Source organism: Buteo buteo, chromosome 11 (genome assembly GCF_964188355.1).
Source record: "Buteo buteo chromosome 11, bButBut1.hap1.1, whole genome shotgun sequence".
Classification (NCBI taxonomy): Eukaryota; Metazoa; Chordata; class Aves; order Accipitriformes; family Accipitridae; genus Buteo; species Buteo buteo.
This window is the reverse complement of record NC_134181.1, coordinates 23,081,985-23,109,950: the sequence shown is the minus strand read 5'-3', so window position 1 is coordinate 23,109,950 and position 27,966 is coordinate 23,081,985. Positions and strand designations below refer to the sequence as shown.

General features: G+C 42.4%; 1 protein-coding gene across 1 annotated transcript; it reads left to right on the top strand.

Annotated features, from left to right (window-relative positions):
• The first annotated feature begins 346 nt into the window (after positions 1–346).
• NUTF2 (nuclear transport factor 2) lies at positions 347–27,546 on the top strand. Its single transcript, XM_075040501.1, has 5 exons — positions 347–437; positions 11,119–11,236; positions 14,657–14,728; positions 18,856–18,954; positions 27,017–27,546. Exons 2-5 carry the CDS (start codon positions 11,138–11,140, stop codon positions 27,128–27,130), a joined length of 384 nt encoding a protein of 127 aa, XP_074896602.1. The 5' UTR covers positions 347–437; positions 11,119–11,137; the 3' UTR covers positions 27,131–27,546.
• The last annotated feature ends 420 nt before the right edge of the window (positions 27,547–27,966 follow it).

The window sequence follows — 27,966 nt, the reverse complement described above, 5'->3', positions numbered from 1 at the left end:
CCCCAGGACAGGCGGGGACGCTGGGGTTGTCAGGGAAGGGCCGCGGGGCCCTGACTGGAAACACCGGACGGCGGCCTCGGGGCGGGAGAGCCGCGCTGAGGCGGGAGAGGGGGCTCACCTTCCCTTCCCCTCCCCCGCCCCTCCACGCTCCGCCACTATCCCACAGTGCTCCGGGGCACCGCCTGCGGGGCCGACGATGCACGGTCCCCTTCCCTTCATTCAAATGAGCCACCGCGGGCGGCGGCGCGGTGCACGTCGGGAGTTGTAGTCCTCCACACCCCTCCCAGTGCGCGCTCCAGCGGCCAGCGGGACTCGCTGTCCCGGCGTGCCGCGGGGCGGGGCCGGCGGGGTGGGGCGGGGCGGGGAGCGCGGGCGACAGAGGCTGAGGGGGTTCGCGCCGCGTACGGTGCCGCCGCCGCCATAGTGGGAGCTGCGGGGTGAGTGCGGGGGGGCGGGGCGGTAGCGGCGGGTCCCCGGCGGGGCGGCGGGAGCGGGCCCGGGCCCGGGCCCGGGTCGCCGGCGGGCCGGCCTATGGCGCCGCCCTCCCCCCCCCCCCCGCTCCCACGTTCGCCGGCCGCGGCCCCGGCTCCGGCCGCGGCCCCGGCCCCGGCCCCGGCCCCGGCCCCGTGGTCCGGCCCCGGCCCCGCCGCGGGGCGCTGCCGGCAGCCGCGGGCCGGGCCGGGCTGGGCGGGAGCCGGTGGCCGTAGCCGCCCTGACCTTCCCCGTCTTTGAGGCGCCGGCAGCGCGGTCCCCGAGGGGCGGCGGCCGGGGCCCGGCGCCCGCGGTTACCGGCTGAGGGAGCCGAGCCGCCGCTGCCGCCGGCGGCTCTGCCCGGGGCTGGGGGGGGTGTGGTGTGTGGAGGCCGGGCGCGGCTCGGCTCGGCTCGGCGGGGCCCCGCGTGTAGGCGGAGGGGGAATGGAAGGTCCCCGGCCCAGCTCCTCCGGGCGGCTGGGGAGAGCGGGGGGCCTCGGCCGGGGTGAGCCCGGGCCACAGGCTTAGGGAGCAGATCCCTTGGCCGGTAGGTAGTCGGGAGGTGAAGGCTGCTGCTCCTCAGCCTCGCCGGAGCACCGGCGTAGCCAGCCTGCGGCAGCAGCCGGCTCTTCCCGGGAGTGCTGTCCCTGCCGAATGCTGTCGGGTGCTCAAGGCTTTGCCGCCGTCACGGTCTGAGGCACCGGGACTTCTCGGTACCGAGCCCGGCGCCCCGTCGTGCCTCTGCCTTGGTTTGCAATGGTTTGGTATCTCAGGGAGGAGAGGTAGACGGGCTGAACTCTTGGAGCCGCGAGGAGATGGTTTGTGCAGCGTGAAAGGTGCCCCTGAGTATGCTTTCTGCTTCGAGTGTTTTTGATGTTCTTACTGTATTACTGCCTTGCCAGAAGGTTGTGCGAGGGCTGAAATTAATCTGACCTGGTTGAATCACTTTGTCATATAGAAAACGAAAGATTCACGTTTCCTTGGAGTAAAACTAGCAAAAGTGCACGTGCTCGGCGATCTGCTGTAGCCGTCTATTTTTTTTCCTTTGAGTTGCCGGTTTCCAGTGTAATTCTACAAGGGATGATTTTTTTCCATCTGCCTGCATAGCTGTTGTCATATTTAGCTTCAAAACCAATCAAAACCTGCACAAATTTACAGTAGCAAGGAGTGTATGTTGCATTTTGTTAATATGAGATGGCTCTCTGAAGATATTAAGTCCCAAAGATGCTGTTCTTGCAATTCAAATTTAACTACCTGTCTAAGGCAGGCTGTAATAATACTTTAACTGTTCGTTCTCATTTGAGGTCCATCATTTCCAGTGTAAATGTGTCTTTTTAGAGTTGGATTTGTGGCATACGCATTGTATTGCAGTCGAACTGGAACAAAGCCCAGGTAAATGCTTGAAGAGAAATCGGTTGCAGAACTGTTGCTTGAAAGTTAAATCTGATTCCTTAATCAGCCGCCTTCTCAAGTTGATACTCCTGTGAGTTCTCTTTTTCTGGGGGGAATTGTGTTCAAGCAGTGCTTTCTGTGTTTGTGTGTAGTGACTTTTAAGTTTTCTTTTAGCAGCAACAAAAAAAAAAAGGCATTTCACAGATCTCCACATAGAAGTAGAGAAATTACTGTATTTAGTATCATTATCAGTGAAACACATCATCTGATTTAAAGTGCAGTGATATTTTGGCTACTTTTGGACTATTTAACTGTTTTCCCATTGGGGTCCTAATTATTATTTCATGTTCTTCTCTAAAAGATTGCAAGTTATTTGGTAGATGATTTGAAATATATTTGCTTTAACATCTGTATTTGTTCAGTTCTTTAGAAAAATGCAAATGGTAACAACTTTCTGCAGTTCTCTGCTGGGATTTCTTTTGTCTCTGTTACTAATAATAGGGTTGTCTAGTTAGTGATGGCATGGAGTATGTTTTGTGTAAGGATAGCAATATATACAAATAGCTGGTAACATTGTAAGTATGATTTCTTTCAGTTGTTTTAAAACTCGTAGATATTGTGGCTTCACAGACAGTTTTGATATTCATATTTGCGTATGACCAATCTGTGTGCTTACATACCATGTTTCTGGAAGCAGAACTATTGTGTGTTTAAGCGGGGAAAAAAGGAAGTAGCAGCAGGAAAAATGTGCGGATTTAGAAGTGTAAGATAGGTAGATACTGTAGGAAAAGTTTTTGTGGTTTTGTTTTTTCCAGGTGTATCTTGGAAATTTGGAGCTTAACCAAAGACTTGATACCAATTGTGTGGAGGTGAGGTATAACAAGCCTTGCTTGCACACATGAAAAGCTTGTAGATCGTGGAGCATGTCAGAGAAAATGTTCCATATTTTGAATGCTGCCCGTCAATAATAGAGGAATGCTGTGGCTAAACATAAAATTATGGGGTAATATATTGCAAAATAGCAATGTTATCTTGGCCCTCTTGCATTTAGCACTGCACCAAGGTACCTAGAGTTACGTTTTTAGGGGTGACTACCTTTGTGCTAATTCAGGGCTGTTATTTACACAACTGGCCACTTTGACAAACATACTACAGTGATTGTTTTCGAATGTGCCAAACTTCAGTTGTGAACCACAAGAAAACTTGCAATGGTCAAATTGCAGTTGTTGGTAGAAGTTCTATTTAGAATAAAAATTAATACTGAATGTTATTTTGCTACTGAGTTTGTGAATGAACCTGGTTAAGTTTTAAGTAATGATTTGATAGAGAAGAACAGATTAAAGTATGGTGTCTTTGCTTCTGTAACTTAAAAATCAGCTCCTAATTTTCTCTTAACCTGAAACAGTTGTCATGATAGTCAGAGACAGATGGGTAGAAATATCTTATATTCTGCTGTTTCTTGGAGATTAAATGTTACTATAAGGTAAAGAAAAATGCGTTGGAAGTAGTTCTCCCCTCCAGTTCCCCAGTGCCTCCTCTGTTACTTTAAAACTGAGCTGTCTTGGGTTCATCCTGGGAAAAGAAATGTGACTTCAGCCTTGTAAACTTGAATTCAGTTTTTGGCTTGCATAAAGAATACTGTGGAAAAAATGGCAGATGTGTAGCATTGTGGCTATTGCTGAACAACAAAACATTATGTCTTCCTCTCCAATTATATGTACTATATTATGTGTCTGTATATTTGAAAGTCATCTCGACTGACTCTTTGTGACTCTGTTGGGTTGGCAGGTTGCAGATAGGATAAGCATCAAGCTGTAGGCACAGTGAAAGCTTTTCCAGAGTCCTCCCCATATGTTTTGTTTATTAGTGGCCTTGTACTTGCTGACATCTGTAACCAAAAAAATATACTTCAGGTTGGCATAATCCCTGCATTAATTTGAAATTAATTTCATTAATGAATGAAAAGACTGAGAAGGGGAAAGTCAATTTATTTTCCATGTTTTTCAGAAAGAAACAGTCTGCACCTTGTCAGTCTTCCCCTTTCTCCCTTTCCATCCTTCCACTGTTCACATACCTAGACTTAATTATTTTTAGATCTGAAAGCGTATTTAGAATAATGTAATTTCTGGCACAGCACAGCCCATAGCAATTACTAGGTGAAGGTCTCTGTTGAAATCAATAATTTCTGATTGGCCTGGAGCAGTAATTTTCAGATTGTTAACCTCCATGGATCAGTCAGCTACTGCGGAGATACCTAAGAGAAGCACTTCTTTCTTTCGGTCTTTGAATGCACAAATTTGCTCCTCAACTGGAAATTTAATAGGTTTTCAAATGGAGAAAAATGGACCACTAAATTGGAATTTATCAGAAAGAGGTACAGTGTGTTTAAGATAAATGACTGATGATGTATGATCCCCAAGTAAGTTCTAGTATTTCATCATCCCTGTGTTCATGTGCGTTCTGCCTGGCCTGGGCTTGTTTAGCCTAGAGAAGAGAAGGCTTGAGCGGGGCTTAATCGTAGCCTCCGATATCTGTCAGGCCATTATCAGGAAAATGGAGCCAGGCTTTTTCACAGGGGTACTTGGTGGGAGGACAGGAGACAAGGAGCATGAATTGGACCAGAAGGGATTCTGGTTGGATGCGGGAGACCTGCCCTCTGCATGAGGATGGTCAAGCATTGGAACAGTTTGCCCACAGAGGTTATGTAGCCTCCATCATCAGAGCTTTGTGGGGTCAAAGTGGATAAAGGCGTGGGCAACCTGGTCTGATCTCCTAGATGACCCTGCTTTGAGCTGGAGGGAGGTCCCTTACAACCTGAATTATTCTGTGATAATTTGCATGTTTTCTTTTGTTGAGAGTGTATGCCTTTGCTAAGGAAGATGATGACCTGTTATCAAGTGATCCTTTTAGTTGAATAGATGATCTGTTTGAGAGAACTGGTCTGGTGATGCTGGTTCCATTATATTCCTAGAAAGTGTGCACAGGAGACGCTCCTATCTTCGTAAGTTTTAGTGGCAATAGTAAAGAGAATAAAGGAAAAACAGTCTAAAAATGGTTTGCTGCTTTACTTTGTCTTTTTTTACTGCAGTCTAAAGTGCTCACTCTTTTTAATCTGAGCTATCAAAAATACATGCATGGTAGAAATTGCATAAATAACAGGAACTGAAACAACTGAGAGCTCTTTCGTTGTCCTTATTTACTCTTGTTAATCAGTAGTGAAGGGTGCAGCAACCGTTGGTCTAAATCATGTTTGCCATGGATTCACATGTACCCCTGGACCAATAGCACCAATTTAAAAGGAGCATTGGTGCTCTCTTGTTACACTGATTTTTCAAGCCTTCCAGAAAACAAGCTTGAATGCAATCTTAAGAGTTTAACTTTGGTGCTGTGGTGTGTGGGGCCAGCTCTAATATCCAGAGAGCACGGTTTATTTATGGTCTGATTACTTTCGGAATAAGCGTAGTCGTAACTTGATAGTAGATGGCATTCTTTTTCTCCAGTAGCATGTTAGAATGTATTGGTTGGAGGTTTTTTCCTCTTAAATTCTGTGTTTTCTTTCTTGATGTTCTGTAGAAAGTCTTTACTGAGTTTATTTGCCTGTGATGGTTGTTCATTGATTCTTTGAATACAGCTTTTTAAATGTGGCAATCCCTGGGAGACCACCTTTGTTTTCTTTAGCAATTTATGTTATACTTTACTATTGCTCATACTAGTTTTTATTGATGTTTTCAGAAAACGTAGGATTCTTATAGAAGTGCAGGTCTGCCATCCTTGAATTCAAAAAGATTTTTTTTTTAATGGTTAGCAGTAAACTTACATATGTCTAGGTCTGATAATGCAGTAAACATAACTGCTGGTTGAAACAATTATTTGGTCTTTCTCCATACTGCAGAGATGTGACAACACCTCACCTGCTCCAAATGTCACTGGTGCTTATATGTTTCAGGGAAAGCAATCTGTTTATTTGTCTGTCAGCAGGTGACTCTGCTTCTGCCAAGTAAAAAGGTGGCTTTTCCTCAAGTTACAACTCTGAGTAGCTCTGGTGATGCCACTTGAGCAGAAGGATGGACTTTGTGCTGCAACATGCTGACAAAGAATTGTCTTCAGGTTGTTTCGTGGCTTCTTCTTTGTCGAAGGAAGCAATGGGAAGAGGTTTCACCCAGACCTTCTGCAGAAATGGGTCTCTTAAGGACTGTGTTCCCCTTGGGAGCTACAGGCAGTCTTGATGTGTTTGTGCTGCTTTCTCATGCCCAGAGTTAAGGCAGAGAAGGAACAGGGTTGAATGTAGATAGGAACACCTAAGCAGTGACAGGCAATGGGAAAGATTCTGTGTTTCTGGATTTTGTGGACAGAAAACCTGTTGCCTGAGGCCAGTGTAAGCCTAGTTTAATTCAAGGTCACTCATGGCCAATGTGAAGGCTCTGTTCTTTTCCAGTTGTCCTCTGTCTCGTAGCTTGATGCATCTTCCTTTTTGGTGCTACTGCTCCCTGGGTCATGCAGCTTCGCATGATACTGGTGCCATGTGCCATGTGCCAAAGCAGATGAGGGGGGAGCTTAATTCAGGCAGCTGTCTCCCTCCTGGGCCAGCATGGCTGGTGGCACAGGACACAACAAGCTGGAGGAACCTGTGGGAAACAGGGGAGAGAGGCTTTGGGGTGTAGTGTACCCTTGGATGATTTTGCAAGGTTGAGGAGTAACAGAAGCACTGGGCAGTAGGGACTGTGCGGGCTAGGCTGCTGGGATTGTGGGGCCCTGTGGAAGTCCTGCTGATGTTGGGAGTCTGTGACTGCATGTAGGAACGCCTGGTGGTGTGGGGAACTGGGAAGTTCTGCATGGTTTGGGGTATGAACTCCCTCTCCTGTGCTGTGGGATGTTGAGCATGGGAGCTTTGCTGTGCATTCAGGGACACTGTGTACCCCAAGGTGTTGTGCAGCAGTGGCAGTGCCAGGCCAAGGGATGAACATGGGATGAAGATAGTGGGGATACCATGGTACCTTGTAGGATGAGATTTGTAGGAAGGGTGGTGAGACATGTAGAGGGCCGGAGTTTACACTTGAGGATGTGTCGGTGTGCGGCCTGGCAAAGGCATTGGAAAATTTGGTTTAGATGTCACTGGAAAAGTCCCATGTGGAGCCATGATCCCAGTTCTGCAGTGTCAGCATATACCTGTTGAAGAGAGCGTTGCTGGCAGCTGCAGCTTTTGTGCACTGTATTGGGTTTCAGCTTGAACACTGGCTGCTGGGTGGTATTTGAGGTAGGGGTAATTCTCTAATATGAGCAGATTCCAAGAAATTGAGTGAGTAATGTGAGTAAAAGTATTATACTCTGTGTTGGTAGCTCAGCTTTGTCCTGTGCTTCTGCAAAGAAGCTGTTAATCAAATGGACTGTGATGTTTTTAAGTGCATGTGATGAGGTACGTTTGGTTTGAAGTGACAAAGGAAAGAAAATTAATTAGCTAAAGGAAACTGTCTCCTTTTCCATGGGGGAATTAAGGTGGAATATCCAGTATTATACAGTGGTAATTTTCAGCAGATTCCTTTAAAAGGACAGGTGTGCCACATCTTACATGCTTTCTAGCTTATTGAAACTTCTTTTATCTGGCTTAATATTAACTGAATATTCTTGCCTCTGTAACCCCAACTTTGAGTGAACCATGGATAGATTTGGCTGGATGGCTCTGAGGTACATCTGTGTCGTCCTAATGTTTGATGACATCAGAACACATGCATTGCTCTTAGCTTTGGAATAGATCTTAAAAGCCTTTTATATTACATTTACCTCATTAAAACAGCCTGATAAATGTATCAATACAATCTTATATGGATTATATCTCATTGAACGGGACTGGGCTTCATGACACAGAAGATCATTCCTATCTTGTTCTTTCTTTAGGTACATCTCCTAAGCTTCTTACATCTGTGATGACAGGCAGAAAACCTAAGACAGCATGGAGGAAAAGGTGCCAAATCAGAAAAGGAAAATAAAAAACCTTTCCAGTGAGAGTGTTCAGCAAAACCATATATGAATGGCACAGGAAAAAGAGCAAGGTTGTGACAGAACAAAACAAAAAAATAATCAAGGATCATTAATTTCAGCAGCGCTTTTTTTTTTAGTTTGGTTCTCACTTCGGGCAAAATCAACATTGTAACTGGTCAAATTTATACTGTTTTTTTATTATTATTTAATGGTATTTTACCTGCCAAAATACAAATTATTTTTTTTAGAAGGAAATAGTAAGCTAGCATACTAATTTTTAGTTTTAGAAACCATAATACTGCGTTCTGTGTTTAAAATAAGAATTCCTTAATTTCTTGCAGTCTCAAAGGCTTTCTCACAGTGTCAGGATTGAACAGAAGGCATTTGGTGCTTGAGTGAGGCTGTTGTGCCTTGAGGAGCTGAAAGCCTCTGGGTCTGAACAAGGTGCAGTGCTAGCATACAGCTTGATCTTGGATAGGTATGGTACAGTGAGCTGCTAAGGGTAAATACACATTGTGTGTGTGGGAAGATTTCATTTAGCAGTAGCTAACATACTTTAGCTTCAGGAGAATAATCTGGTGGGTTTTTGCTGTTCACTGCTTCATCTCAGTGTTAGATGTGTGGCTGTTTAACATTGATACTGTCAACTAGATTTGCACTTGAATGTTTAGGAAGGATATCTGATAGTGATGTGAGTTCATGGGTTGGGATTGAACCTATGACAATCCATAAAAAGTGAATGGAAGTGATTTTCACTTGAACTGATTGTTGGCTCCATCACAGCTATCCCAAACCACACACCTCTAGGTACCTGCACGTCTGGAATGGAAACAGCAGACTTCAAAACTAAATACTAGTACTTCTGGTTTTCCAAACAAGACATGAGAGTCCTCCCAAACAGCAGGGTAGGCAGCCCTCAGTAAAGTTTCCAGGGAGTTGGTGTGATGGTTTTAGGGTGGTTTTCTTTCAACATAAAATCATTTAATACAGTCTGAAGTTGTTTGATTTCTACATCTGCTCCAGGTTACGCTGGTATGTGGCAATTGTGGATGTGCAATCAATACAACTTTTGTGAAGAAGTAGGTTTAAGTTGTTCGGGATGTGCATGTGTTTTGGTTTTTTAAACCTGTTGTACTTGGATGGGGTTTTGTTTTGTGATCTGTTTTCCTAGAGGAGTGACCACACTGGGTAAAACTCCTTCAGACTTGGTCCTGTATTGCAAGTGTTAGTGGAGCACACATGATGGTGACTGATGCCAGATTTTATATCTTTTTGGAGCAGTTCAAATATTAGTTATGTGGCAACAAGTCTTTGAATTGTTAGTCTATGTTAGTGTGTAGGGTTACTGAGTTTGATGTTGACCATATTGCCTAGGTGGTTGATATTGAAATAAGGATGTTTAAAAATGGGATAGATTTGATGTTGACCGTATTGCCTAGGTGGTTGATATTGAAATAAGGATGTTTAAAAATGGGATAGGTATGTTTCTATCTTAAGTTCATTTTTTACCTCATCCTTGACTAAAATAAATTTCTAATGTGCACTTAAGAACTAGCATGCAGCCAACATCAGTTGGGTGTCAAAAACCGTGGAGTCTGTGGCATGCTTTTGTGGCATGTTGTCACAACCAAAGCTCCTCCTACTGAACCTCTCCTCTTTTCACAGGCTACAAAATGTCCTTTTCTCAGCAGGGAGAACCACCTTGCCAGCTCTTCATGCTGCCACATTCTCTGCTCCACAGATGCCAAAAATTTTTTCCCTCAAGTAGTTTGGGTGTCTAAGCTTAGCAGTTGTTCTTGGTTTGTATTTTACTTTGGTAGTTTAATTTGCTGCCCTGAAAACTTGTATGCTACCTCCTGTTATGCCATTGATCTAATAAAAGATATTTGCTCTTCTGTAAGTCTGGCCATATTTGTGTAACCTTAAAACTTCGGGCCTAGGGTTTGAACATATTTCAATTCCTATTTGTATGCATAAAGCTCAAACAGCCAAAAGCCTAAAATATGAAAAGAGCTTTCTTGTTGTACTGTGCACAGAAAGCTAGGCCTAGTAATACTTGCTGTGGAGATCTTAGGAGTATGTTTCTTGCTTCTCTTAGAAATTTGTCAAACCTTAAACAGGTGTGTGAGTAATTGACCTCTAAAGGAAGCCAAAATAACTGTCACTTCCTGTGTCCTAAAACAGAATTTCATGCCTTTCCAGACTCGCAGTGCAATACAGACCTGTAGCTCAAGGGTTCTTGGTCAGAGATTGCAAAGAGGGACTGGTGGCTGTCGGATCTTGACATTTAGCAAGTATAATTTAGTTTGCTTGAAGTAAACTCAGATCTTAAAAAGCAGCATAGTGGGTTTTGAGTGCAGCATTGTTGTGTTTTGACTTTTAGCTTAATTCTTCAGTCTTTCAGAGAGAGATCAAGATAAAGAAAAAATGAATTTGCTTTCTTGAAAAGCTTAATGGCATGGTAAAGTGATCATCTGTACTGATAGTGCACGATAGTTTCTAGACTGGGCCTGTCTGAGCTGCTGCACATGCTGTATAATCTCTCTACAATAGAGGGACTCATGTTCAGAAGTGTGTGATGCTTCTGAGCTTCCAGTACCTTCACTGGGAACTGCAGATTCTCACCACTCTGAAAAATCATGGTTTGTATCTTGAAATTACTACAGGTTCCAAGATAAATGTCGAATATACGATACGTCAGCCTTAGTGACAGGGTAGAAGAGGAAAGTAAGCTTGCGTTAAGCAGAGAACTAGTGAATTACCTCTGTTGTGTAGCATTGAAAGGACACTCTTCCTTAGAATGGCCTGTGGGAGGTGACATACCTAAGGAGCTGAATAGATAAATCAGTTGGGGTAAGCCACTTGCAGACGATCCATATTAACATGTCATTTGTTTATAGTAAATGAGTTCAAGTTGAAATAGCAAGTGCTTGCCAACTTTTTCAGATGGTATAATTTTTGAAATATGTGAATATAAGGTGGTAACACTCATTTTTGCTCTCATTCTCCACTTTTGTACGTGAGTTGTGACCTCACACTGAAATAGCTCTAGAAATTACCAAATGCTATAATAAGGAATTAAACCATTTGGTATCCAAGATTTTTATTTCACAAAAGTCTAGGATACAGAGGTGAGATTTGTCCTACTTCTTCCAAAGAAAAATTTTGGCCAGCTGACAGGATCTGTGTTTACTGGTGCTTAATACACAAGCCAAGTGCTATGCTTATTTATGTGATTGTTCTTTGATTTTGGGGGGGTTTTGTTTGTTTGTTTTACAGCTTTAGGTGAGGATTCAGAATGGGAGACAAGCCTATCTGGGAGCAGATTGGGTCCAGCTTCGTACAGCATTACTACCAGCTTTTTGATGCAGACAGGACTCAGTTAGGAGCAATATATGTAAGTATCTACAAAAAGGGGACCGGGGCGCTCTCCCATTATCTGTCTAGGTTTCTCTATTTTGAAGTGTGGGGATACACAGAGTGGGACAGTGGGTTTTATCCTGACTCCAGAATGTCAGTCAGTGCAATCACAGTTACTCAACTTTTATTTATTGCATTTCTTTTACATTTCACTTCTATTTTGAGCTTTGTTTGCCTTATAGACAGTCAGACTCATAAAAGCCCCGGTTGACTGTAGGCAGTAGCTTGTAGTGGAGAAGGCTGATGATAATCCTGTGATGAAATTCTCTGTAAAAACAAATATGCTAGCCTTAGTTTGCCATTAATGTACAGGCGTGGACTTGCTTGGATCTTTCCTGAAGTGGGATGTCATTAAGTCCTACTCTGTGTTTAGCAGTTCTTGCAGGTGTTTCTTGGATCTCATGCTGTATTAATCCTTAGAACACTAAAATAGATTTCAAATTTTTAATCCAGTTTAAATATTTAGACTTTGTTAAATAAATGTAAATTCAGTTTAAATTTCTTCAAAAATTAGGTTTTTATTTTTGCTCCTTATTTGAGGCAAAATAGATTTGGTTTCCAAAATTAAAGACTGTAACTAACAAACTCAAGGAACTCAGCTTTGAGTTTTGGGGGAAGACTGCTCCAGAATATGCAAAGTGCTCTGCCTGTGGAGTTGATTACTGGTGGTGAGGAATCCTGCTGGGTGGCTGAGGCGTTTCAGCAAGACACTCAAGTCTTACAAGCTGTCTAGCAGCATATCCTGTTTTTCATCTGCTGGGTGAGTTGTATGAAGCTTCATCAAGCTCTTGAGGATTGAAACTGTTGCATGAACGCCATCTGACACCCCACACCCCTCCTTATACCTCAGCAGTATCCTCCAGCACTGATAGCATTTACTCTTTGGATTGTTGTGTATTTGCTATCTGCTAGATTTTTGCCTTATTTTGGCAAAGAAGCTGTGTACAGAGAGCCTATAAAGCAAGAAAAACAAGTAGCCTGTGTTCAATCCACAGCTCTAAATAGGAAGGTTCTTAGCAGTTTCTGTCATTTAATTACCAAAACAAATTCAGTCCTCAAAAGACTGATAAGTACAGGCTAATTTAAATTCCTGGAACCATGGCCTTCCACACAATCAACTCCTGGGATTTTTTCCACCCGTAGGGTCTTTCTGCCTTTCATCATTCAATAGAGATACCTATGCAAATGCAGTCAGGAGAACTGTTATGCAGGTCACCGATGTGTATTGTTTTGTGGAGTTCCTAAACTATGGAGGAAGGGACCTTGTTTTTTGTGGCTAAAATGCACCAAGGTCACAACTTGCCTAATTAGAGGAGGTTCTGCAGAAATGCGCTTTTACTGATGAGCTTTTTGCCTTCCGAGACCCCATGGGAGCAAACGCATTTTACAGCATGCAGGAACGCAGCAGGGAGCTCTTGGATTTGTTTTGCATTCCTGTATGGCTACTTCCACCACAAGGTTCAGTTTCCTCCTTTAGTGCTGTAATCCGAGTCAATTGAGCTTTTGTCACCTATTCCAGGTAGGGATCTGGGCCAGTCACTTTTGCTATGAATTGCTTGAGTTACATGAGTTGGAGCACTAAGTCAAAGACTTGTTTTACAGTTGTCCTCCTGCGGTTGTTTTGGAGGAAAATGCTGTAGCTGCTACTTTTCCTCTGCTTTGGGTGTGTGACTACTTATAACGAAATATTTTCTTATTTTTATGCTGTTTTCTTATCTGTAGGGCTTTTGAGATAGAGGAGAGGTTGCTTTTTGTTCTTGAAGCAGTTGCTCCCAGATTGTTGTTACAGCAAATGGCTATGGAGGTAACCTATAGCAGAGAGTCAGGTGGACACTAATTGGGTACAATGGGAAGTTGTGGTGTGTTTCAGGAAGAGCATATTTCCTCACCAACTTAATCTGTCCTGTGCTGCTTTTTGAAACATCAGGGTGGTCCTGCACCACTGTGCTCACCTGCTGATTGCTGAAGTGGATTTGGTAAGGAAGGTTCTGGGTCCCCTCTGCTTTTGTGGCTTTCTGTACTTGAAGGCTGTAATTTGATTGCCTGACAGGATAGCCTCATTCCCTGGTACCATCACCTGGCTTCTCAAATTATCAGTGTTAGGGGCTGCTGTCATGTATGATGCAAGTGGTGTTGGTCAGATGACTTGCTATGTGACTTTAGATTACACAATCTAAGTCTATTTCATCCTAAAAGGAACATGTCTGAACTCAGGAGACTGTATTCAGAGGCTTTTCATACTGCTTTCAGTTGCATCTGTGACCCTGCAATGCTTTGTGCTGTTGGCCCTGGTCCCCTTCTTTGTTCTTTTGGCTCTTGCTGCACTATAGTTCCTTCTGATGATATATGGAGGACCAGAAGCTTTTTTAGAGTGGCTGTGACTGTTGTACAGTCACAGGTTCAGCACAGCATGCGTGGCTGAAAGGGGCGGCTTTTTGATATGGTGTGGGTCAAAAACGGCCTGGAAAATCTACCAGAGAGCATACAAATGGAGTTCTTTGGAATCTGCCATTTTCTGCTGAGACATTCAGAGCTTCAGTGAGAGTTGAAGACTGGATGGGAAAGAGCTGGGAATCATGTTCCTGGAAGTATTTAAACTCAAAAAGGTGGAAGGAATAGCCATCTGTGATAGGACGCACAAGAACTTGAGCTATTAGGTATAGGGCAAGGGTACTATTTGGAGGTGGCAGCAGGCAGAATTTGAGCTCAGTGGGAACTAACTTAAATAAATTTGCCAAGGTTTAAAACTGGATTTGAAAAGGCAGAGCTATGTCAACAATAGGATATTGTGACTCTGGTTTAAACAGAGTATCGTAAGTTGAATAGACAGTTTCTTGCTTGTTGCTGTTGCACCTGACACAGCATGGTAAGAATGTCCTCCCTTGTAAACTGGAAGTGCTTGTAGGCTGAAGAGCCTCAATCATTTCATGCCACACAGGGCAGTCTGTTAGAAAACCTTCAGAGGCACATTCTGTTTTTCTGGGTGTGAGTAGGATATGCAAATCAGTACCCGAGAGGAAAAAAAACTGGTGGTGCAACTCATTTTGTCAGATTTCTTCATATACTTTTGTCTCTCTCCATGCTTGACTTTGCGTCCATAGGATTTCTTTTTTGTATCCTTTAGATTCGCTTGTGAAAGCGAACTTTGATCCAAAGGCAGGAACTTTTTTTGCTGGTAGAATCATGATAATGAAATTTAGTCTATTTAATTTCTAGTTGATTATTCCAAACTTTTCAGTTGCTCTTTGTTTTGTGGGTTTTTTTCCATCTCCCTTTAAGGTAGTTTCTAAATAGCTGGATTCTGAAGATATATGCCAAGTAAACAAAGTCTCTTACCAGGGTTGCTTAAGGGTTACCTAAGCAGGTTGATGATTTTTTTTTTTTCTTTTCCCCTCAGATTGATGCCTCATGCCTTACGTGGGAAGGACAGCAGTTCCAGGGCAAAGCAGCTATTGTTGAAAAACTATCTGTAAGTCTGCAATCCTTACTGTATGTTTTGGGAAACAGTTCTGAAGACTATATATTAGTTGCTTCTGAAAATTTGAGTTAGACTTCAGTAGTTTAAAACTCTTGAACATGGGACTTGTGCTTCCAACTTTTCGTCATCAGAAGAATGTTACTTGTGATTTAATTCTATGTAGTGGAGTGTTCCATTAGTGGCTCTAATGGTGGAACGTTAATTGACTCTGTTAGTTTGCAAGGTTATTTTGTGACTGCAATTGTGTTTGACATTATTGATTTTTTTTTTTTTAAAGTATAGTTCATAAGCTGATCCCAGGATCTAGAGGAATGAAAGGTGTATTTTTATTCTTTTAAAGCAAGCCAAGGAAGTAGCAATAGCAAACCAGTTACTTGGATCTGCCTGTCACAGAGGCTAAACACGTTATTGCAAGGAACAATTTGTTTTCTGATACATAAACTGCAAATAAGTTCTACAGTGGAGAACCTGACTTATCCTCAATGCGGCATTTGTTAGCTGTTCAGATATCAGCGGTTATGGTTCGGAACTTTGAAACCAGTGTTTCCTCTACAGCAGTGAGAGGAAAGCATTTCTTACCACATAGAGACTGGAACTCCATGTTCATTTAGTTAAACTTGGAGAAGTTTTATCTCTTTTTTAGTAAATTCATGCTTCTGTTATAAAACTGGGTGTACTTACAAGCTGTCATCAGACTAGAAAGTTTGTTTCACTTGCAAGATATGTGGAGGGTGTGCTTTAGGTCCTCGGGCATTCTGCTCAGAGCATGATATATCAGGCAGATAGACCATTTTTGTTACACATCGAGGAGAAAAATCTTTGTAACTTGGATGCTTGTCTTGTTGCACAGCTACTGTTCCTGTGTTTTGGAATCACTGCTTTCATCCAGGACATCTTTAATTGCGAAGGCTGAGGTTTGCCCTTGGATCTGTGTTTTAGGTGCCTGCGTTGCCTTCGAGAAGGCCAAATGCCTCAGAAATAGCAGAGGTTGCAACTGCTCGCTTCTAGATGAGGAGATACTCAAGCTCCAGAGTTGGTTGTCTGTGTACTCAGTGTTCTTTATACTTCTGGGCTAGCAGCCATTTAGATACCCAACCAGCTAAGCATTTGCTTGGCCACAGTGTCTCAGACTGCTGCCTTGGATCTGGCCCAGTGCAGATCGGCCCCTTTCCCACCAGAGCATTACTCATCTTTACCTTCCCTGTCTGTGGTGCAAGTTGGACTTTCTGGATTCATGTGTCTGCTGCACAGTCTTGCTTGGTGCGTGAAGGCATGCTATATTGCCTCACGGGTAACTCCTTCTGACTTGTATCCATCCATCTGCTTAAAGTAAGGAAGAAATGCAGTAAAATTATTCCATGCCCTTCCACTGCCATGGCTTATTACAGGGTTGTATCAACTTACTGTGACTCTAATGTCTTTCAGCATACCTCTGTCAGCGCTGAGCTACTTGGGCTCTGTTTGCTGTTCCAATTTAATGTGCTCACCTACTCTGTGCTTCTGGAGCTTCTTAGTCAGTTGAGCAGATCACTGAAAGTTTGACACTGAAATTCTTTTGCACTTCTATAGTCTTGTGTTCTTCAATGCCTGGCTAGTTAATCAATGTAAGCACCAAGAGGGAGGATTTTCTTTTACAGCGAGTTCTCTGGTGTGTTGCAGCAACACTATGGCACCTTTTCAACCTACTCTGTCAGATGATGCTAATACAGTAGGCTAAGGTTGTAAAGACATTGCTTTCCCAGCACTGGTGCACCTGTACCTTTTTACAGAGTGGGACTTGACACTTGTTCCTTCTGTCTTGATTGGTGCTGGGCTTAGGAGTTGTTTCAAATAGAGTGCCTGCCCTAATCAAGGGGGCAGTGTGATTTACATTGAACATTTGAGATAATCCTGTAGTTCTACAAATCTCCTGGATCAAGGAGGAGGCTGGGACAGGTAGTGTTGTTGCCAGGAGTGAGTTAAAGCTACTCAACTATATTCTTGCAGAATTTCACTCACCTGACTTCAGGGTGGATTCCACCATTTTGGTAGTGAAAGTCCAGAGAAGTTTTAGTGTCAGAGAACACTAAGCCTTGGTTGTTGTGTGACTTCTCACTTGCTAGTCACTTTTATTGTGCTCTTCATATCAAGAAATGCTTGTCTCCAGTACAGATGGATGTCCATAAGCAACCATCCTTTTGGGGTAGCTTCTGTCCATCTTAAAAATCAGTGATCTTTCCTATCGGCTGACCCTAATCTTTCCAGAGGGATTTCCCCCACTGCATCACATGAGTAGCTCATTTGGCTGGCCAACCATTGTGGTCCTGTTCTCTGAAGGGGACAAGCAGGTGCTTGAAACAGGCACTGTCTTACCCAGCCTTGTCTTTGGTTCCTTCTCACCATTTTGCAGACCTCTTGACTCTGAAGCCTTTCCTTCCTCCCTGTCTTCTCTCCCCAGTCTCACCTCTCATTGGTATCTTGTCACTCTGAAAGCTGAGTTCTGGATACAACCACACTCATTTCCCTTTGTCCCTCTACCTTTTCAAGAGACTCTTCTTGCAGGAGTTGTTCAACAAGAAGTTGTTGTACTGAGGTGGGACCAGGCTTCATAGTACTCTTCTGTCAAAGGAAGGGTGTGTAATGTCCCAGCCTATGCTTGTGCAGGCTGTGCGGGCACTTTGCACTTTCAAGTTTGGGTTGGTGACCCTGGAGAATACTCTGCTGGTAGTTCAGAAAAGACTGCTCTGGATTATTTATTTTTTTTGGTTAACTAAGTGTCTATTCCATATTACAAACCAGTTGGCTCACTTCGCAGTTCATAGTAGGTTGGGATTGTTCTCCCAGCCAAGAGGAAACACTGCAAGCTTTATTAGAGAGTGTTCTTGAATAGCATCCCTCTGATTAGAGGGCTGTTCCATACACTTCCTTTGCTTCCCCAAGTCCTGATCCTTCCACAGTTTCTGTGTTCTCTATTATCTAAGGATTTAGCTTCCTGGTATTCTTCCTAGAGCTTTATGCTTGTGGAGCCAAGACTGTACTTCACATCCTTGACAGTAGGTTTCTGGTCTCCTGTTCTTGTACTTAGGCCTTCCAGGAAGTTGTTCAGGCTCCTTCCACTACAGTGAAATGCAGAACTTGTCAAATTACATGTTTGGGTCTGCCTCAACCTGTTAACAAACCAGGGAAATGAAGCAAAGGCATCAAAGTACAACCTGAGGTTTAAATGACCACATGCTGCTGTCTGTGCAGTGCATGGACTCTAGCCATCAGCCGTGTGGTCACTCAGAGCTCTATCCATGCTGAACCGCCACTTCTAAAGCATCTAGCATTAATGCAGCTTTTGATAGAACAGTGCCAAAATTCTATTTCTGTGACAGGACTCTGAGATCCCCTAGATATTTGACGTTCACCTCGTGGAGTCATCCATGGTTGGAATGTGAATGTGGTCTAAGTTGAAAGAGAAATTACTCCCCAATGTCTGGTGTTTCTTAAAATGTGTTCCTTGCACACTTAACTCCAGACATACTTGCATCTGCTACATGAGCATGGAAAGCTTTTTTCTTTTCAATATGTGTGCTTTTGATCTCTACCTCCTTCCTCCTCCTTTTCCCCTGTTCCGGCCTGGTACATGGCAAAGATGGTACCTGTTGCTGTGTTGGTCCCCCTCAGGTGCTGTTACCAAGGAAGGAAAAAAGTGGAAATGTGGATATGTGGATTTCAAGTCCTGAACACTGGTTCTTGGTCAACCACCTCTCCTTTCTATTCATAGCCCCTATAACAAAGAAGCAAATTTGGAGTTGTCTGGTAAACAATCTTTTAACACTCTTAGGAGCAGAGAAGCTTTGTGCCTTCATCATATGAACTTGCAGCTTGTAGATGAACTGAAGCTCTTCAGGCAGTGTCGGTAGACTAGGAAAAGGTACTGCTTAACATATATGGTGACATATTTAATGTCTTGGTCCTTGAGAAACAACTGCTATGATCAACCCAACCTGAGTAGTGCCATTGCAAAAACTCTCCGTGCAGTACTACCAAAATAGTCTGATGCCTCATAATGTTGGATTTGCTCAATCTTTGTTTTCCAAGTTAAATAATGCAATGACTGTACATTTCCTTATTTTGCTTTCTTTCCATTGCAGAGCCTCCCTTTCCAAAAAATACAACACAGCATCACAGCACAAGACCACCAACCTACACCTGACAGCTGTATACTCAGTATGGTAGTGGGACAGCTTAAGGTAAACTCTTTCCATTACAGGTTAACAAATGCTTATGTCTTAGATTTTTGCAGGATTCTAAATCATCCGATATCTGAAAACATTAAAATGCTCTCTTGGGTGGGGAAGGAACGCTGGTAAGCTTGCATTGGGATGTCATCCTTCTACTGCTCAAGACTGTCAAGAAACTGCTCATCCCTTCAGATATTTAGCACTAGGTAAAATACCTTTAATTTGACAATCATATGTTCCTGCCAAGCAAAGTACCATGGTTTTTACTGTGTGTACAAATATCATATGGGCTCTAGAAGCGTCAATACTTCCTTTCTTATGTTGCACTTAAAAGCATCATTACAGCATTCTTGGGCAACATAAGCACATCTAGTTTAATGTGCTTTTTGATGTCATGTATGCATTAAGCTATGATTTAGCAGGCTTTTTTGTTAGCGACAACCCTTCAGTAAGACCATGTTTTTTCTTTGCTGTCACAGGACACAAGAATACAGTCCTGGTGTTAATGCAGTCCAGTACCTCTGTAGTCAAAACTGGTTCAGCAATTGGAGTATTGCCTCTGAGCTCAAACACTGTTGAAACAGCTCATTCTTATGAAGAAGTCAGATTATTTTTCAGCTGTACTATGATTACATTGCTGTTTAAGTTATACTACTGAACTGTGTAAACTTACCTAGTCTCCTGTTCCTTTGAGGAAATGTTGCATCTAAATATACCAGGGCCACAGACTTGTAAATTAATGAGACTACTTATTAATGAAAGAAGTTGTCCTGGAATCTGCAGAAAATATCCTGAATTTAAAGTCAGCTGTAGGCAGAACTTGCTCGCAGTGGGCAGTGTTTATCTGAAAAGTGTGAAATTACACAGCAACACTTAAAATTATGAGTTAGTTTTGTCAGGGTTTGGTCCAACTATACAGTCAAGTCAGGACTCTAAAGCCATCCAGTCTTTAGAGTTACTTGAACCCAGTTTCTTTTAAAAAAGCTGTTTAGGTTTCCTTTTCCTGTTAACTCTCAATGGCACCTCTGGTATCAAAACATTCAAACTTCCACTGACTGTACTGTTAACTAAGCAAACATAGGACTGAATGTTTGAATCTGCTTGCTTAGCTATTCTCCTTAATTGTTTTGGGCTGAGCAGTTAAGAGCAGTTCCCAGTGTATTGTGTCCATTTCTAAGTCTAACATGGATAGCTTTGGCTCTCATCAAAGTTGCTCCTGCTTCCTAGCTGCAAGTTGGATTCCAGCTTTCTTGTTGCTCAATCCCACCTGTACACACTGTTGAGAAAAGACAGCCACATGTGGCCACAGAAAGCACTGAATTGCAGGACAGGTATGAAGTCAGACATGCTGATCTCATCTGTCTTACTCTTGGACATGCACAGAACTCAATGATGTCACTGGGACTTTTTGACTCTCTTGGGCCAGTCACATCGGCACCTGGTTTTGCACAGTCATGTTTTTAAGGTTATTGCACAATCGGTAAGCAGATCACAGCTTGCAACAGTGATTGTGTTGAATCCTGTGGCAAGATACAAAGTTCTTAAAGATTCTGTAAGCCTTTTGGGTTTTCTCCTTTAGTATGGTCATTAGGGTTGTAGATGCATTCTGGGAGCTTTCCATAAATACTGTGGCTTGGAGTAGTATTTCTTACTGTGCTGTTTTTATCCTCTGAATATTCAGCAAGCTGGAATTACTCAGAGTAATTCAGGGATCACGTGCTAGTGCATCTAGGTACTTGGAACTAGCATATTGGGTTAAAGTATGCCTATTGGCATGATCAAATCCAACTTGTTTCTGAATTTTTAGTAGGAGAGACAACATTTTTCCACTCTTCACGTGTGTGCATCTCCAATCTTAGCTTTAAAAATCACATTTTAATGCCTGAGAATGCTGCTCCTCACTGAGAAAGTGTCCAGAAAGTCAAAGTCGGCTTGGAACTTGACTTCTTGCTTCTGCCTAGTGTGATACTTACACAGGTGGACAAATGAAATAATCAGTAACAGTCTGTAGCATGACACATACAGTAACCATTTCTGCCAGTACATGAACCTGCCTGACATATGTAGAGAATACTTCTTGTGCTAATACATACATGTTGACAGCCATTTTAATGCATCTCAATGCTGTTCTTGGTACAGTACAGTAACTGAGAACAACTGGGTTCAGTTAGTGCATTTTAACAAGTGGCTCATCTATAGCTCCAGTTGAATGGGGTACACTTTAACACGCAAACATGGAGCTGCATACTTAGTTTTATTTAAAGGTTGCCTTAATGGTGTGGCTGTTCAGCTCGTATCTGTTGGTCTTGAGGAAAACTGTAGAGAAATTTGCAAAAGGAAGGGCACTTTCGAGACCATCAGTAGCAGGGTTTGAAGGGAAAAGCCATCCTTTTTATGGGACTGTGAGCCAAATTCTTCAAAGCCTAGTGCAATTAATGCATATGCTTTTGAATTCTCTGCAGTTTTTCAAAACTTGTGTTGTTTTATGTAATGAAGGAGCATGTATAATGCTTTCAATAGAGTAATCCAAGAAAATAATGCTAAAATACCTGTAACATGCCCTTTCTAAGAAGTCATTCTTGCCATGATATTTAAATGGATTTCCTGAGGCCTTAGTTGCTTGAATTGCTGGTCTCAAAAGTTCAGTGGAAACTCATTTTAAGTGACCTGGGCACATCTTGTATTTCTAACTTAAACCATTATATTTTGATATTGTTTGATTTTAGGGGGGAAAAAAAACAAACCAAAGCAGAAAAACCTTCTACTCTCCCTGCATATACTGTGGGGTGAACTGTTAACAAATTGTCACAAAGCCTCAGCTCTCTTCTTAACTGTAGAAGAGAGTTCTGAAGAAGTAATGGGGCCAAGGACTAGTACTGTCAAACTCTGTATTTCCTTTACCAGAGTATTGTGCCTTCAGTGAACCTGCAGGTTTGGGTTGTTTTAAGCCTTTGGCCTATCCTGCTGGAGGGGGATTTAACTGGGGTCAGTTGAAATCATTACTGCCCTGTGACAAGGTCAGGATGTGTATCTGCCTCTATGCTGCTCCAGTCTACAGCCTGGCATGCTAGTACCGATATGGTAAATAAATAAAAAAAGCAACATCTTTTTGGAGCAGAATAATCACCTGCACTGAGGGGACCAGACACAACAGCTTCTTGGAGAAGATGTTAGAGAGTAATAGAGCATCTAAGTAGGGTGAATGTCACTAGTGAGGATCTAACTTGCTGGCAGAAGCAGTACAGTAATCGCTTTCATTGAAAAAGCATATTTACAAGTAAACGTATGAAAGATCCTCTTTAATGGATGTTGGGATAGGTAGTAATGTTTTTTGGGTTTGTTTTTTAATCCTTTTGCAGAGGTATAATAAGTATACCTCCAGTTATTCTAATTCTGTTATCAGTTTTTATTGCTATTCACTGTCTGGGTACATGCTTGCTTGCTTCATCTAGGAAGAGTAAGCATCAGTGTAAGCTTTTAGAAGTGAGTTTCATTTGGTGTGATACTACTTTGCCAATGTTCATCCAGAATGTCACCCAGTATTTTCAGTGTGCTTCGCCTAGTAACATATTTCTCCTGTCATGCTTAGGCAGATGATGACCAGGTTCTAGGCTTCCACCAAACCTTTTTGTTGAAAAGTTTTCAAGGTGCCTGGGTGTGCACCAATGAAGTCTTCAGGCTAGCCCTCCACAACGTTTAACCCTCTACCTTACCTCTCTTCCATGCAGTCCTCGCTGTCCTGGTTGAGTAAGGAGTGCTTTCTTCTCGCTCTTCTGTCAGTTGAGCTCCGCTGAGAAGCATGGCTGTGGCTTGTGTGTTCTCAGAGCAATGTGGCAGATCTGTGGCTCTCCCGGAGAGTGTGAATTTTGAAGTGATTGTTGCAGAATTAATTGTGAATAACTAATTGTTATGCAGTGTTGCCTAGTCTTAAAAGGGAAAGGAAATTTGCAATTAAAATCACTAGATGTTTTTGTAATGCATGCTGAACACTTAAAGCATTGCTTAAAGCCTGTTAAATGAGGCTTAACGTCTGAAAGAACCTGCTATCTTAAGTAATTAGCCTTTCCTTTGAGATAAGGATAGCTGCAAGCCTGCAGTTCAATTGACAGTTGCTGGGGGGGGGCTGGTGAAAGAGCAAGACTGCCTCTCACCAGACAAGACGAGAAGAGTCATGTTTTCCTACTAAGTTTTGCAGCTAAACTTTGATTACAAGGTAGTGTTGCATCTAATACTCTGACATGACCCATGGTTCTGTGAACTGAGGAGTTTCTACAGTTATGAGTCTCCCGGTCAGAAGGGATGTAGAAAAACTGGAAGAGGTCAAAAACTGCCAAGTTTGCCAGTGTTTGAGCTTATTGAGCTGGCAGAGGAGGTGAATGAGGGCAATCTGCCTGAAATGGAGGTGGAAAGTAGTTGACTACTTCCAACAACCTGAAAGCAAACTCTTCTTGGTGGTGCTAGACAGTGTTAACAAGGGACAGTGGTTGCAAACCATAAATTGGGAGGTTCAGATTGGACACAAGGGAAAGTTTGGTTGGTTTTGGGGGGTTGTTTGTGTTGTTTCCCCCCCGCTGCCCCCCCCCCCCCCCCCCCAAGAAGGTTGAAGCCCTGGGAAATGTTGCCTGGACACATTGTGAAACCTCCATTCTTGGAGTCTTGGAAGACCGTAAAGCTGTGGCTGATGCAATGCTGCTGGTAGTCCTGCTATGAGCATGAGGCTAGACTGGAAACCAGAGGATCCTTCCAATCTGATTCTGTGACTTTTTAAATTTTTATTTTAATTCAGGGATGTCATGAAACAATTTGAACTGCATAAAGGAAAGCTTCGTACAAAAATAAAGCCCCTGTGTTTCAAGCCTGGGCTCACATCTGGAATGCAAATTTTGAGTTGGACATAGCTAAATTGGGAGTGGAAAGAGTAAAGATTTTCAGTGAGGTTACCTGAGCTGTGATGAAGATTCAAATTAAAATGGGATAGCATTAGTCTATGCCTTCTAGAGCATCTCAAGTCACTCAACTATGAGTTTTTGCTATATCTTAATAGGACATATTCAGAATTTTGTGAGTGGTCTATAAATTATTTCATTTGCCTTAAATATAGTCTAGGATTTTTCCTTTGTTTTAAGGTATACTGTTCCTCTATGCTGTGAAGACATAACATGAAAGGAATAAAGAAAGCAATAATGTGTGACTTCATTGTGGAATTTGCCATATGTACAACAGCAAGTGTTTGGGGAAGAATTCCCTTTTAATCTTTTTTCATGTGTCCAGTCCTGAATTGCATATGAAAGGAGGGAATTCTCTTCAAGCCAAAGGATTAAGAGCTGCAGTGCAGCTAGGCTTATCAGAAATTGAGGAAACCTGCAGTAAAACTAGTCTGGTGGTGATACGTTTTTTTTACCAGAGTTACGTTTTTAAAGTGTACTCAGGTCAGTAATGACATGCTCAAATTTGGTGTGAAAACTACTTATGCAACTTGTAATAGATGCCTCAGTGACCTAAGAAGAGGAGACCATAGGGCAACTGAGAGTGTACTAAATGCTTATTACTGGTTGTGATTAGAAGTGGTTCAAGCTGAAATGAGTCTGCCTGGCTGGTTTAAACTAAGGCATTAGAAAGGAGCTGACAGAAATATGAATTCATTCCAACTTAGTCAAAAGGGATAACATTAAGATGCTTTACAAAGTCGTGTGTCAACCTTTAATGTACAGCGCTCTGATGCTACTCAATTTTCTTAAAGATTCCTTCATGCCCAGGAACCTGCCAACTATCAAGCAGTAGTAGACTATACTAGGATGTAAGTGTTATATTTGATACCTAGGAAAAGCTAGAAGAGGCATAAACTCATGGGTTTCAGCTCACAGGCCACCTCTTCAGGGTGGATATGCAAGCATCTTTTCTGGACAGATCTAATAATGATAATGCTTCCCCTGAAATAATTGGCATGACTGCTGTCATATGTGCTAATGAACTAGATGGGTGGCTGGTCTAATCAGCATAATTCCTTGTGTTCACATTGTGCCAATTGTTAAGGAGCCTTTGCCTAATGCAAAAGAAGGTGTATATCGATGTGACAAAAAAGCTGCCTGGTTCATCAGCCTGTTGATGAACTTTATCAACAGTGAAGCCTGTTGAAGTGACTTTATCGGCACTTACCTTGCTTGAGGATTTTTCTTTCATTCATTTGTCCACTGAACACTTGGACGTGCTCATAATTCTGGACTTGTTGTCTTCGTAATTTCTGGCTGTAGTAGTTTCCTCATTCACTTTGTCCTTCATGGTTTTATAGTAATTTATCTCACCTGTTCTCCCCACCCTGATCACACTTTTGCAAGCTAGAGAGTCATACTCAATTTACTTTCTTGAGTAGGAAACTGCCCTGTAGCTGGATCATCTTTCTTGTCCTTCTCTGGCCTTTCCTTACTGTATCATTTTAATTTCTTTAAATAAGAAATGCATGCAGGATTTGATATGTGGGTGCTCTCTGTGCATTTATGCAGTTGCTTACTTACAGGTTTTGGTTCTGTGTTCCTTTCCCAATAACTGCTAACACTGTGCTTGCCTTGACATCTTTTGAGCTCTCAGCTGGTTTTAAAAAAATAAATAAAAAATTGTCCATCATGATTTCAGTATCACTTTCCTGAGAGGCCATAGCTAATCTAGGGCCCTTTTTGCTTTTCCTCTGTGGATTAGCATATACTTACTGAAACTGCACTTTGTCTATACCATTTTATTTACTAGACAGTTGTCACTGTGAAATCCTTGCAGTGGTTTTAGATTTGAATGCTGCTTTTACATGCCCTCGATCCTACCAGTGCTCTGGCAGACTTGCTGTTTTCTGATAAAACTGATGTCCTTAGCAAGTTGCTCCTTGAAGCTGACTTGTTTCACAGTCAACTTACCACTTACGTGAATGTTACTATTTTAAGTAAAGTTTTTTTTTTTATTTTGTAGTCTGCTTTGCTCATCATCTTTTCATTTGCTGTTCTTGGTGGACAGCAGCAGAACATCGCGAATAAACATTCAGCACTTTGACAATCTGTTTCATGTGCTACTCTGGCTGCTGCTTTTCAGTGTGTTTGGGTTTTTTTTTTATGCATTTCCCCCCATTTCGGAAGCTAAATAATCATGTGCTGAAAGAATAGAGCTTAAAATCCTCCAAAAATGCTGAATTCAATACACTATGGTCAGTAATCAGAAGACTGTTTTGTAGCTTGGTCCTGTGTGCTGCTCAGATTAAATCCTGTTGTGTGATTTATTTTTTTTTCCAAGCTGATTTGGGAATCATTTATGTTACTTTGAGGCTTTAATTCCTGCATGATGTCTCTGAGGAGACCGGTGAACATTAGGCGGGAGAACTGGTCTCCCTCTAATACTATTTTCTACCTTTGTAGTAATACAGTAAATACAGTGCAGGCACTATACTAGTGCACCTAGATGAATTGTCAAAGGCAGGAGTTGAGGCACTACTGCAAAGATTCCCTGTGCTGAGAACATCTCATTGCAGCTATAGCAAACGTTTTGCTCCCTTCGAGCTGTTCCTGGACAGTGGAAGCGGGAAGTACTACATTGCTGGCCAGCTGTACCTGCTCTGGGAAAGCTTTCAAAAGCCTAGATCACTACCTAGATCATTCAGGCAATATTTTGATACCGACTTCTACAGAAACTCCCTTCTGTCATCAATCCAAAGTACAGCAACTAAAAACTAATTTTGAAACACCTTGTTTTATGCTTCTTTCCTGAGCAAGGCCCAAAGAAAATATGTGATTCAACACTGAGGCAGGCATGCTCTTATCAGTGTTGTGAAGCTGCTGGAATGAGATGTCTGCAAGTCTTCCAGAAAATGCCAGCTTCAGATGCTGTTGCAGGATTTCTGTGTCATTGGGCCCTAGGTGTTTGCAAGGCACCTTGGAACAGGACTTCTGGTTGTATTAGTGTCTCTTGAGGTACTATGCTTCTTACTGCATGTGACATCACTGCTAATGTTAGCTTTTAAGTTGTCTTATCATGAGGTTTGGGAATATATTTCTCAAGAAAGAGCTTTTTAAACTTTTTTCCTCTCTTCCTACAGGCTGATGAAGATCCTATCATGGGATTCCACCAGATATTTCTATTAAAGAACATCAATGATGCCTGGGTTTGCACCAATGACATGTTCAGGCTAGCATTGCACAACTTTGGCTGAGCTGGCAACCCCGAGGCACCTGTGCTTTTTTTTTTTCCTCCTCTCCTCTTACTGGTATTATTCACACTCACGGAACATTCCAAATATCATACACAAACCTGCAGCACTGCAGAGCGTGAGCAAGCAAGACCTGTGACCTGCCCTTCTGCTGAGTTTACATTGTCACTAGATGAGTTTCTTGTGCATGATGTTTGGAAGTTAGACTTAGCTGCATTTGACAAGAGAAATTTGTGTTGTACCAGCATGCCTCGGAAAGAATTTATAATGCAAAAGGTTGTTGTTTATGTACTGACAAGATGCTCTATAACCCAAAGAAATGAAAGAACAGCAGCCTGTACAGCCCAGATATTGATTTGTTCAGATGTTTCAATGCTACATTACACAATAAAACCATGAGATTTTCTTAACAGTTTAAATTGTTTTAATGAGTTGGATATGGAGTATATGATATCGCTTGCTTTGGCTATCTCATATCTGCCTGGTGGGGAAATGCTTGCAAACGTAAACTTAAAACTGAAGAGCACTTGATAGTTTTACCAATGAAGGCAGTTCAGGTACACCCTTGGCCATGCAACTTCTTTTTCCCTCCCTCTCAGTAGGTTTTGTAACAGAGACTTCTAGTTCAGATTTTAACATCAACAGGTTAGTTCTCAGCTGTTGTGTTTTACCAAGGCAAATGCCTCAAATAGTACACAAGGATGACAACAGTCACGGTAGCCTGTGGTTAATCTTCGTGACATCTATTAAGGTCACCTTCAGAGCTAAACAGGACGGCTGTGTTGCCTTCATAGGCAGACACACAGGATGTCAGTCTGGCACTGCCCTCCTGGAGTTTG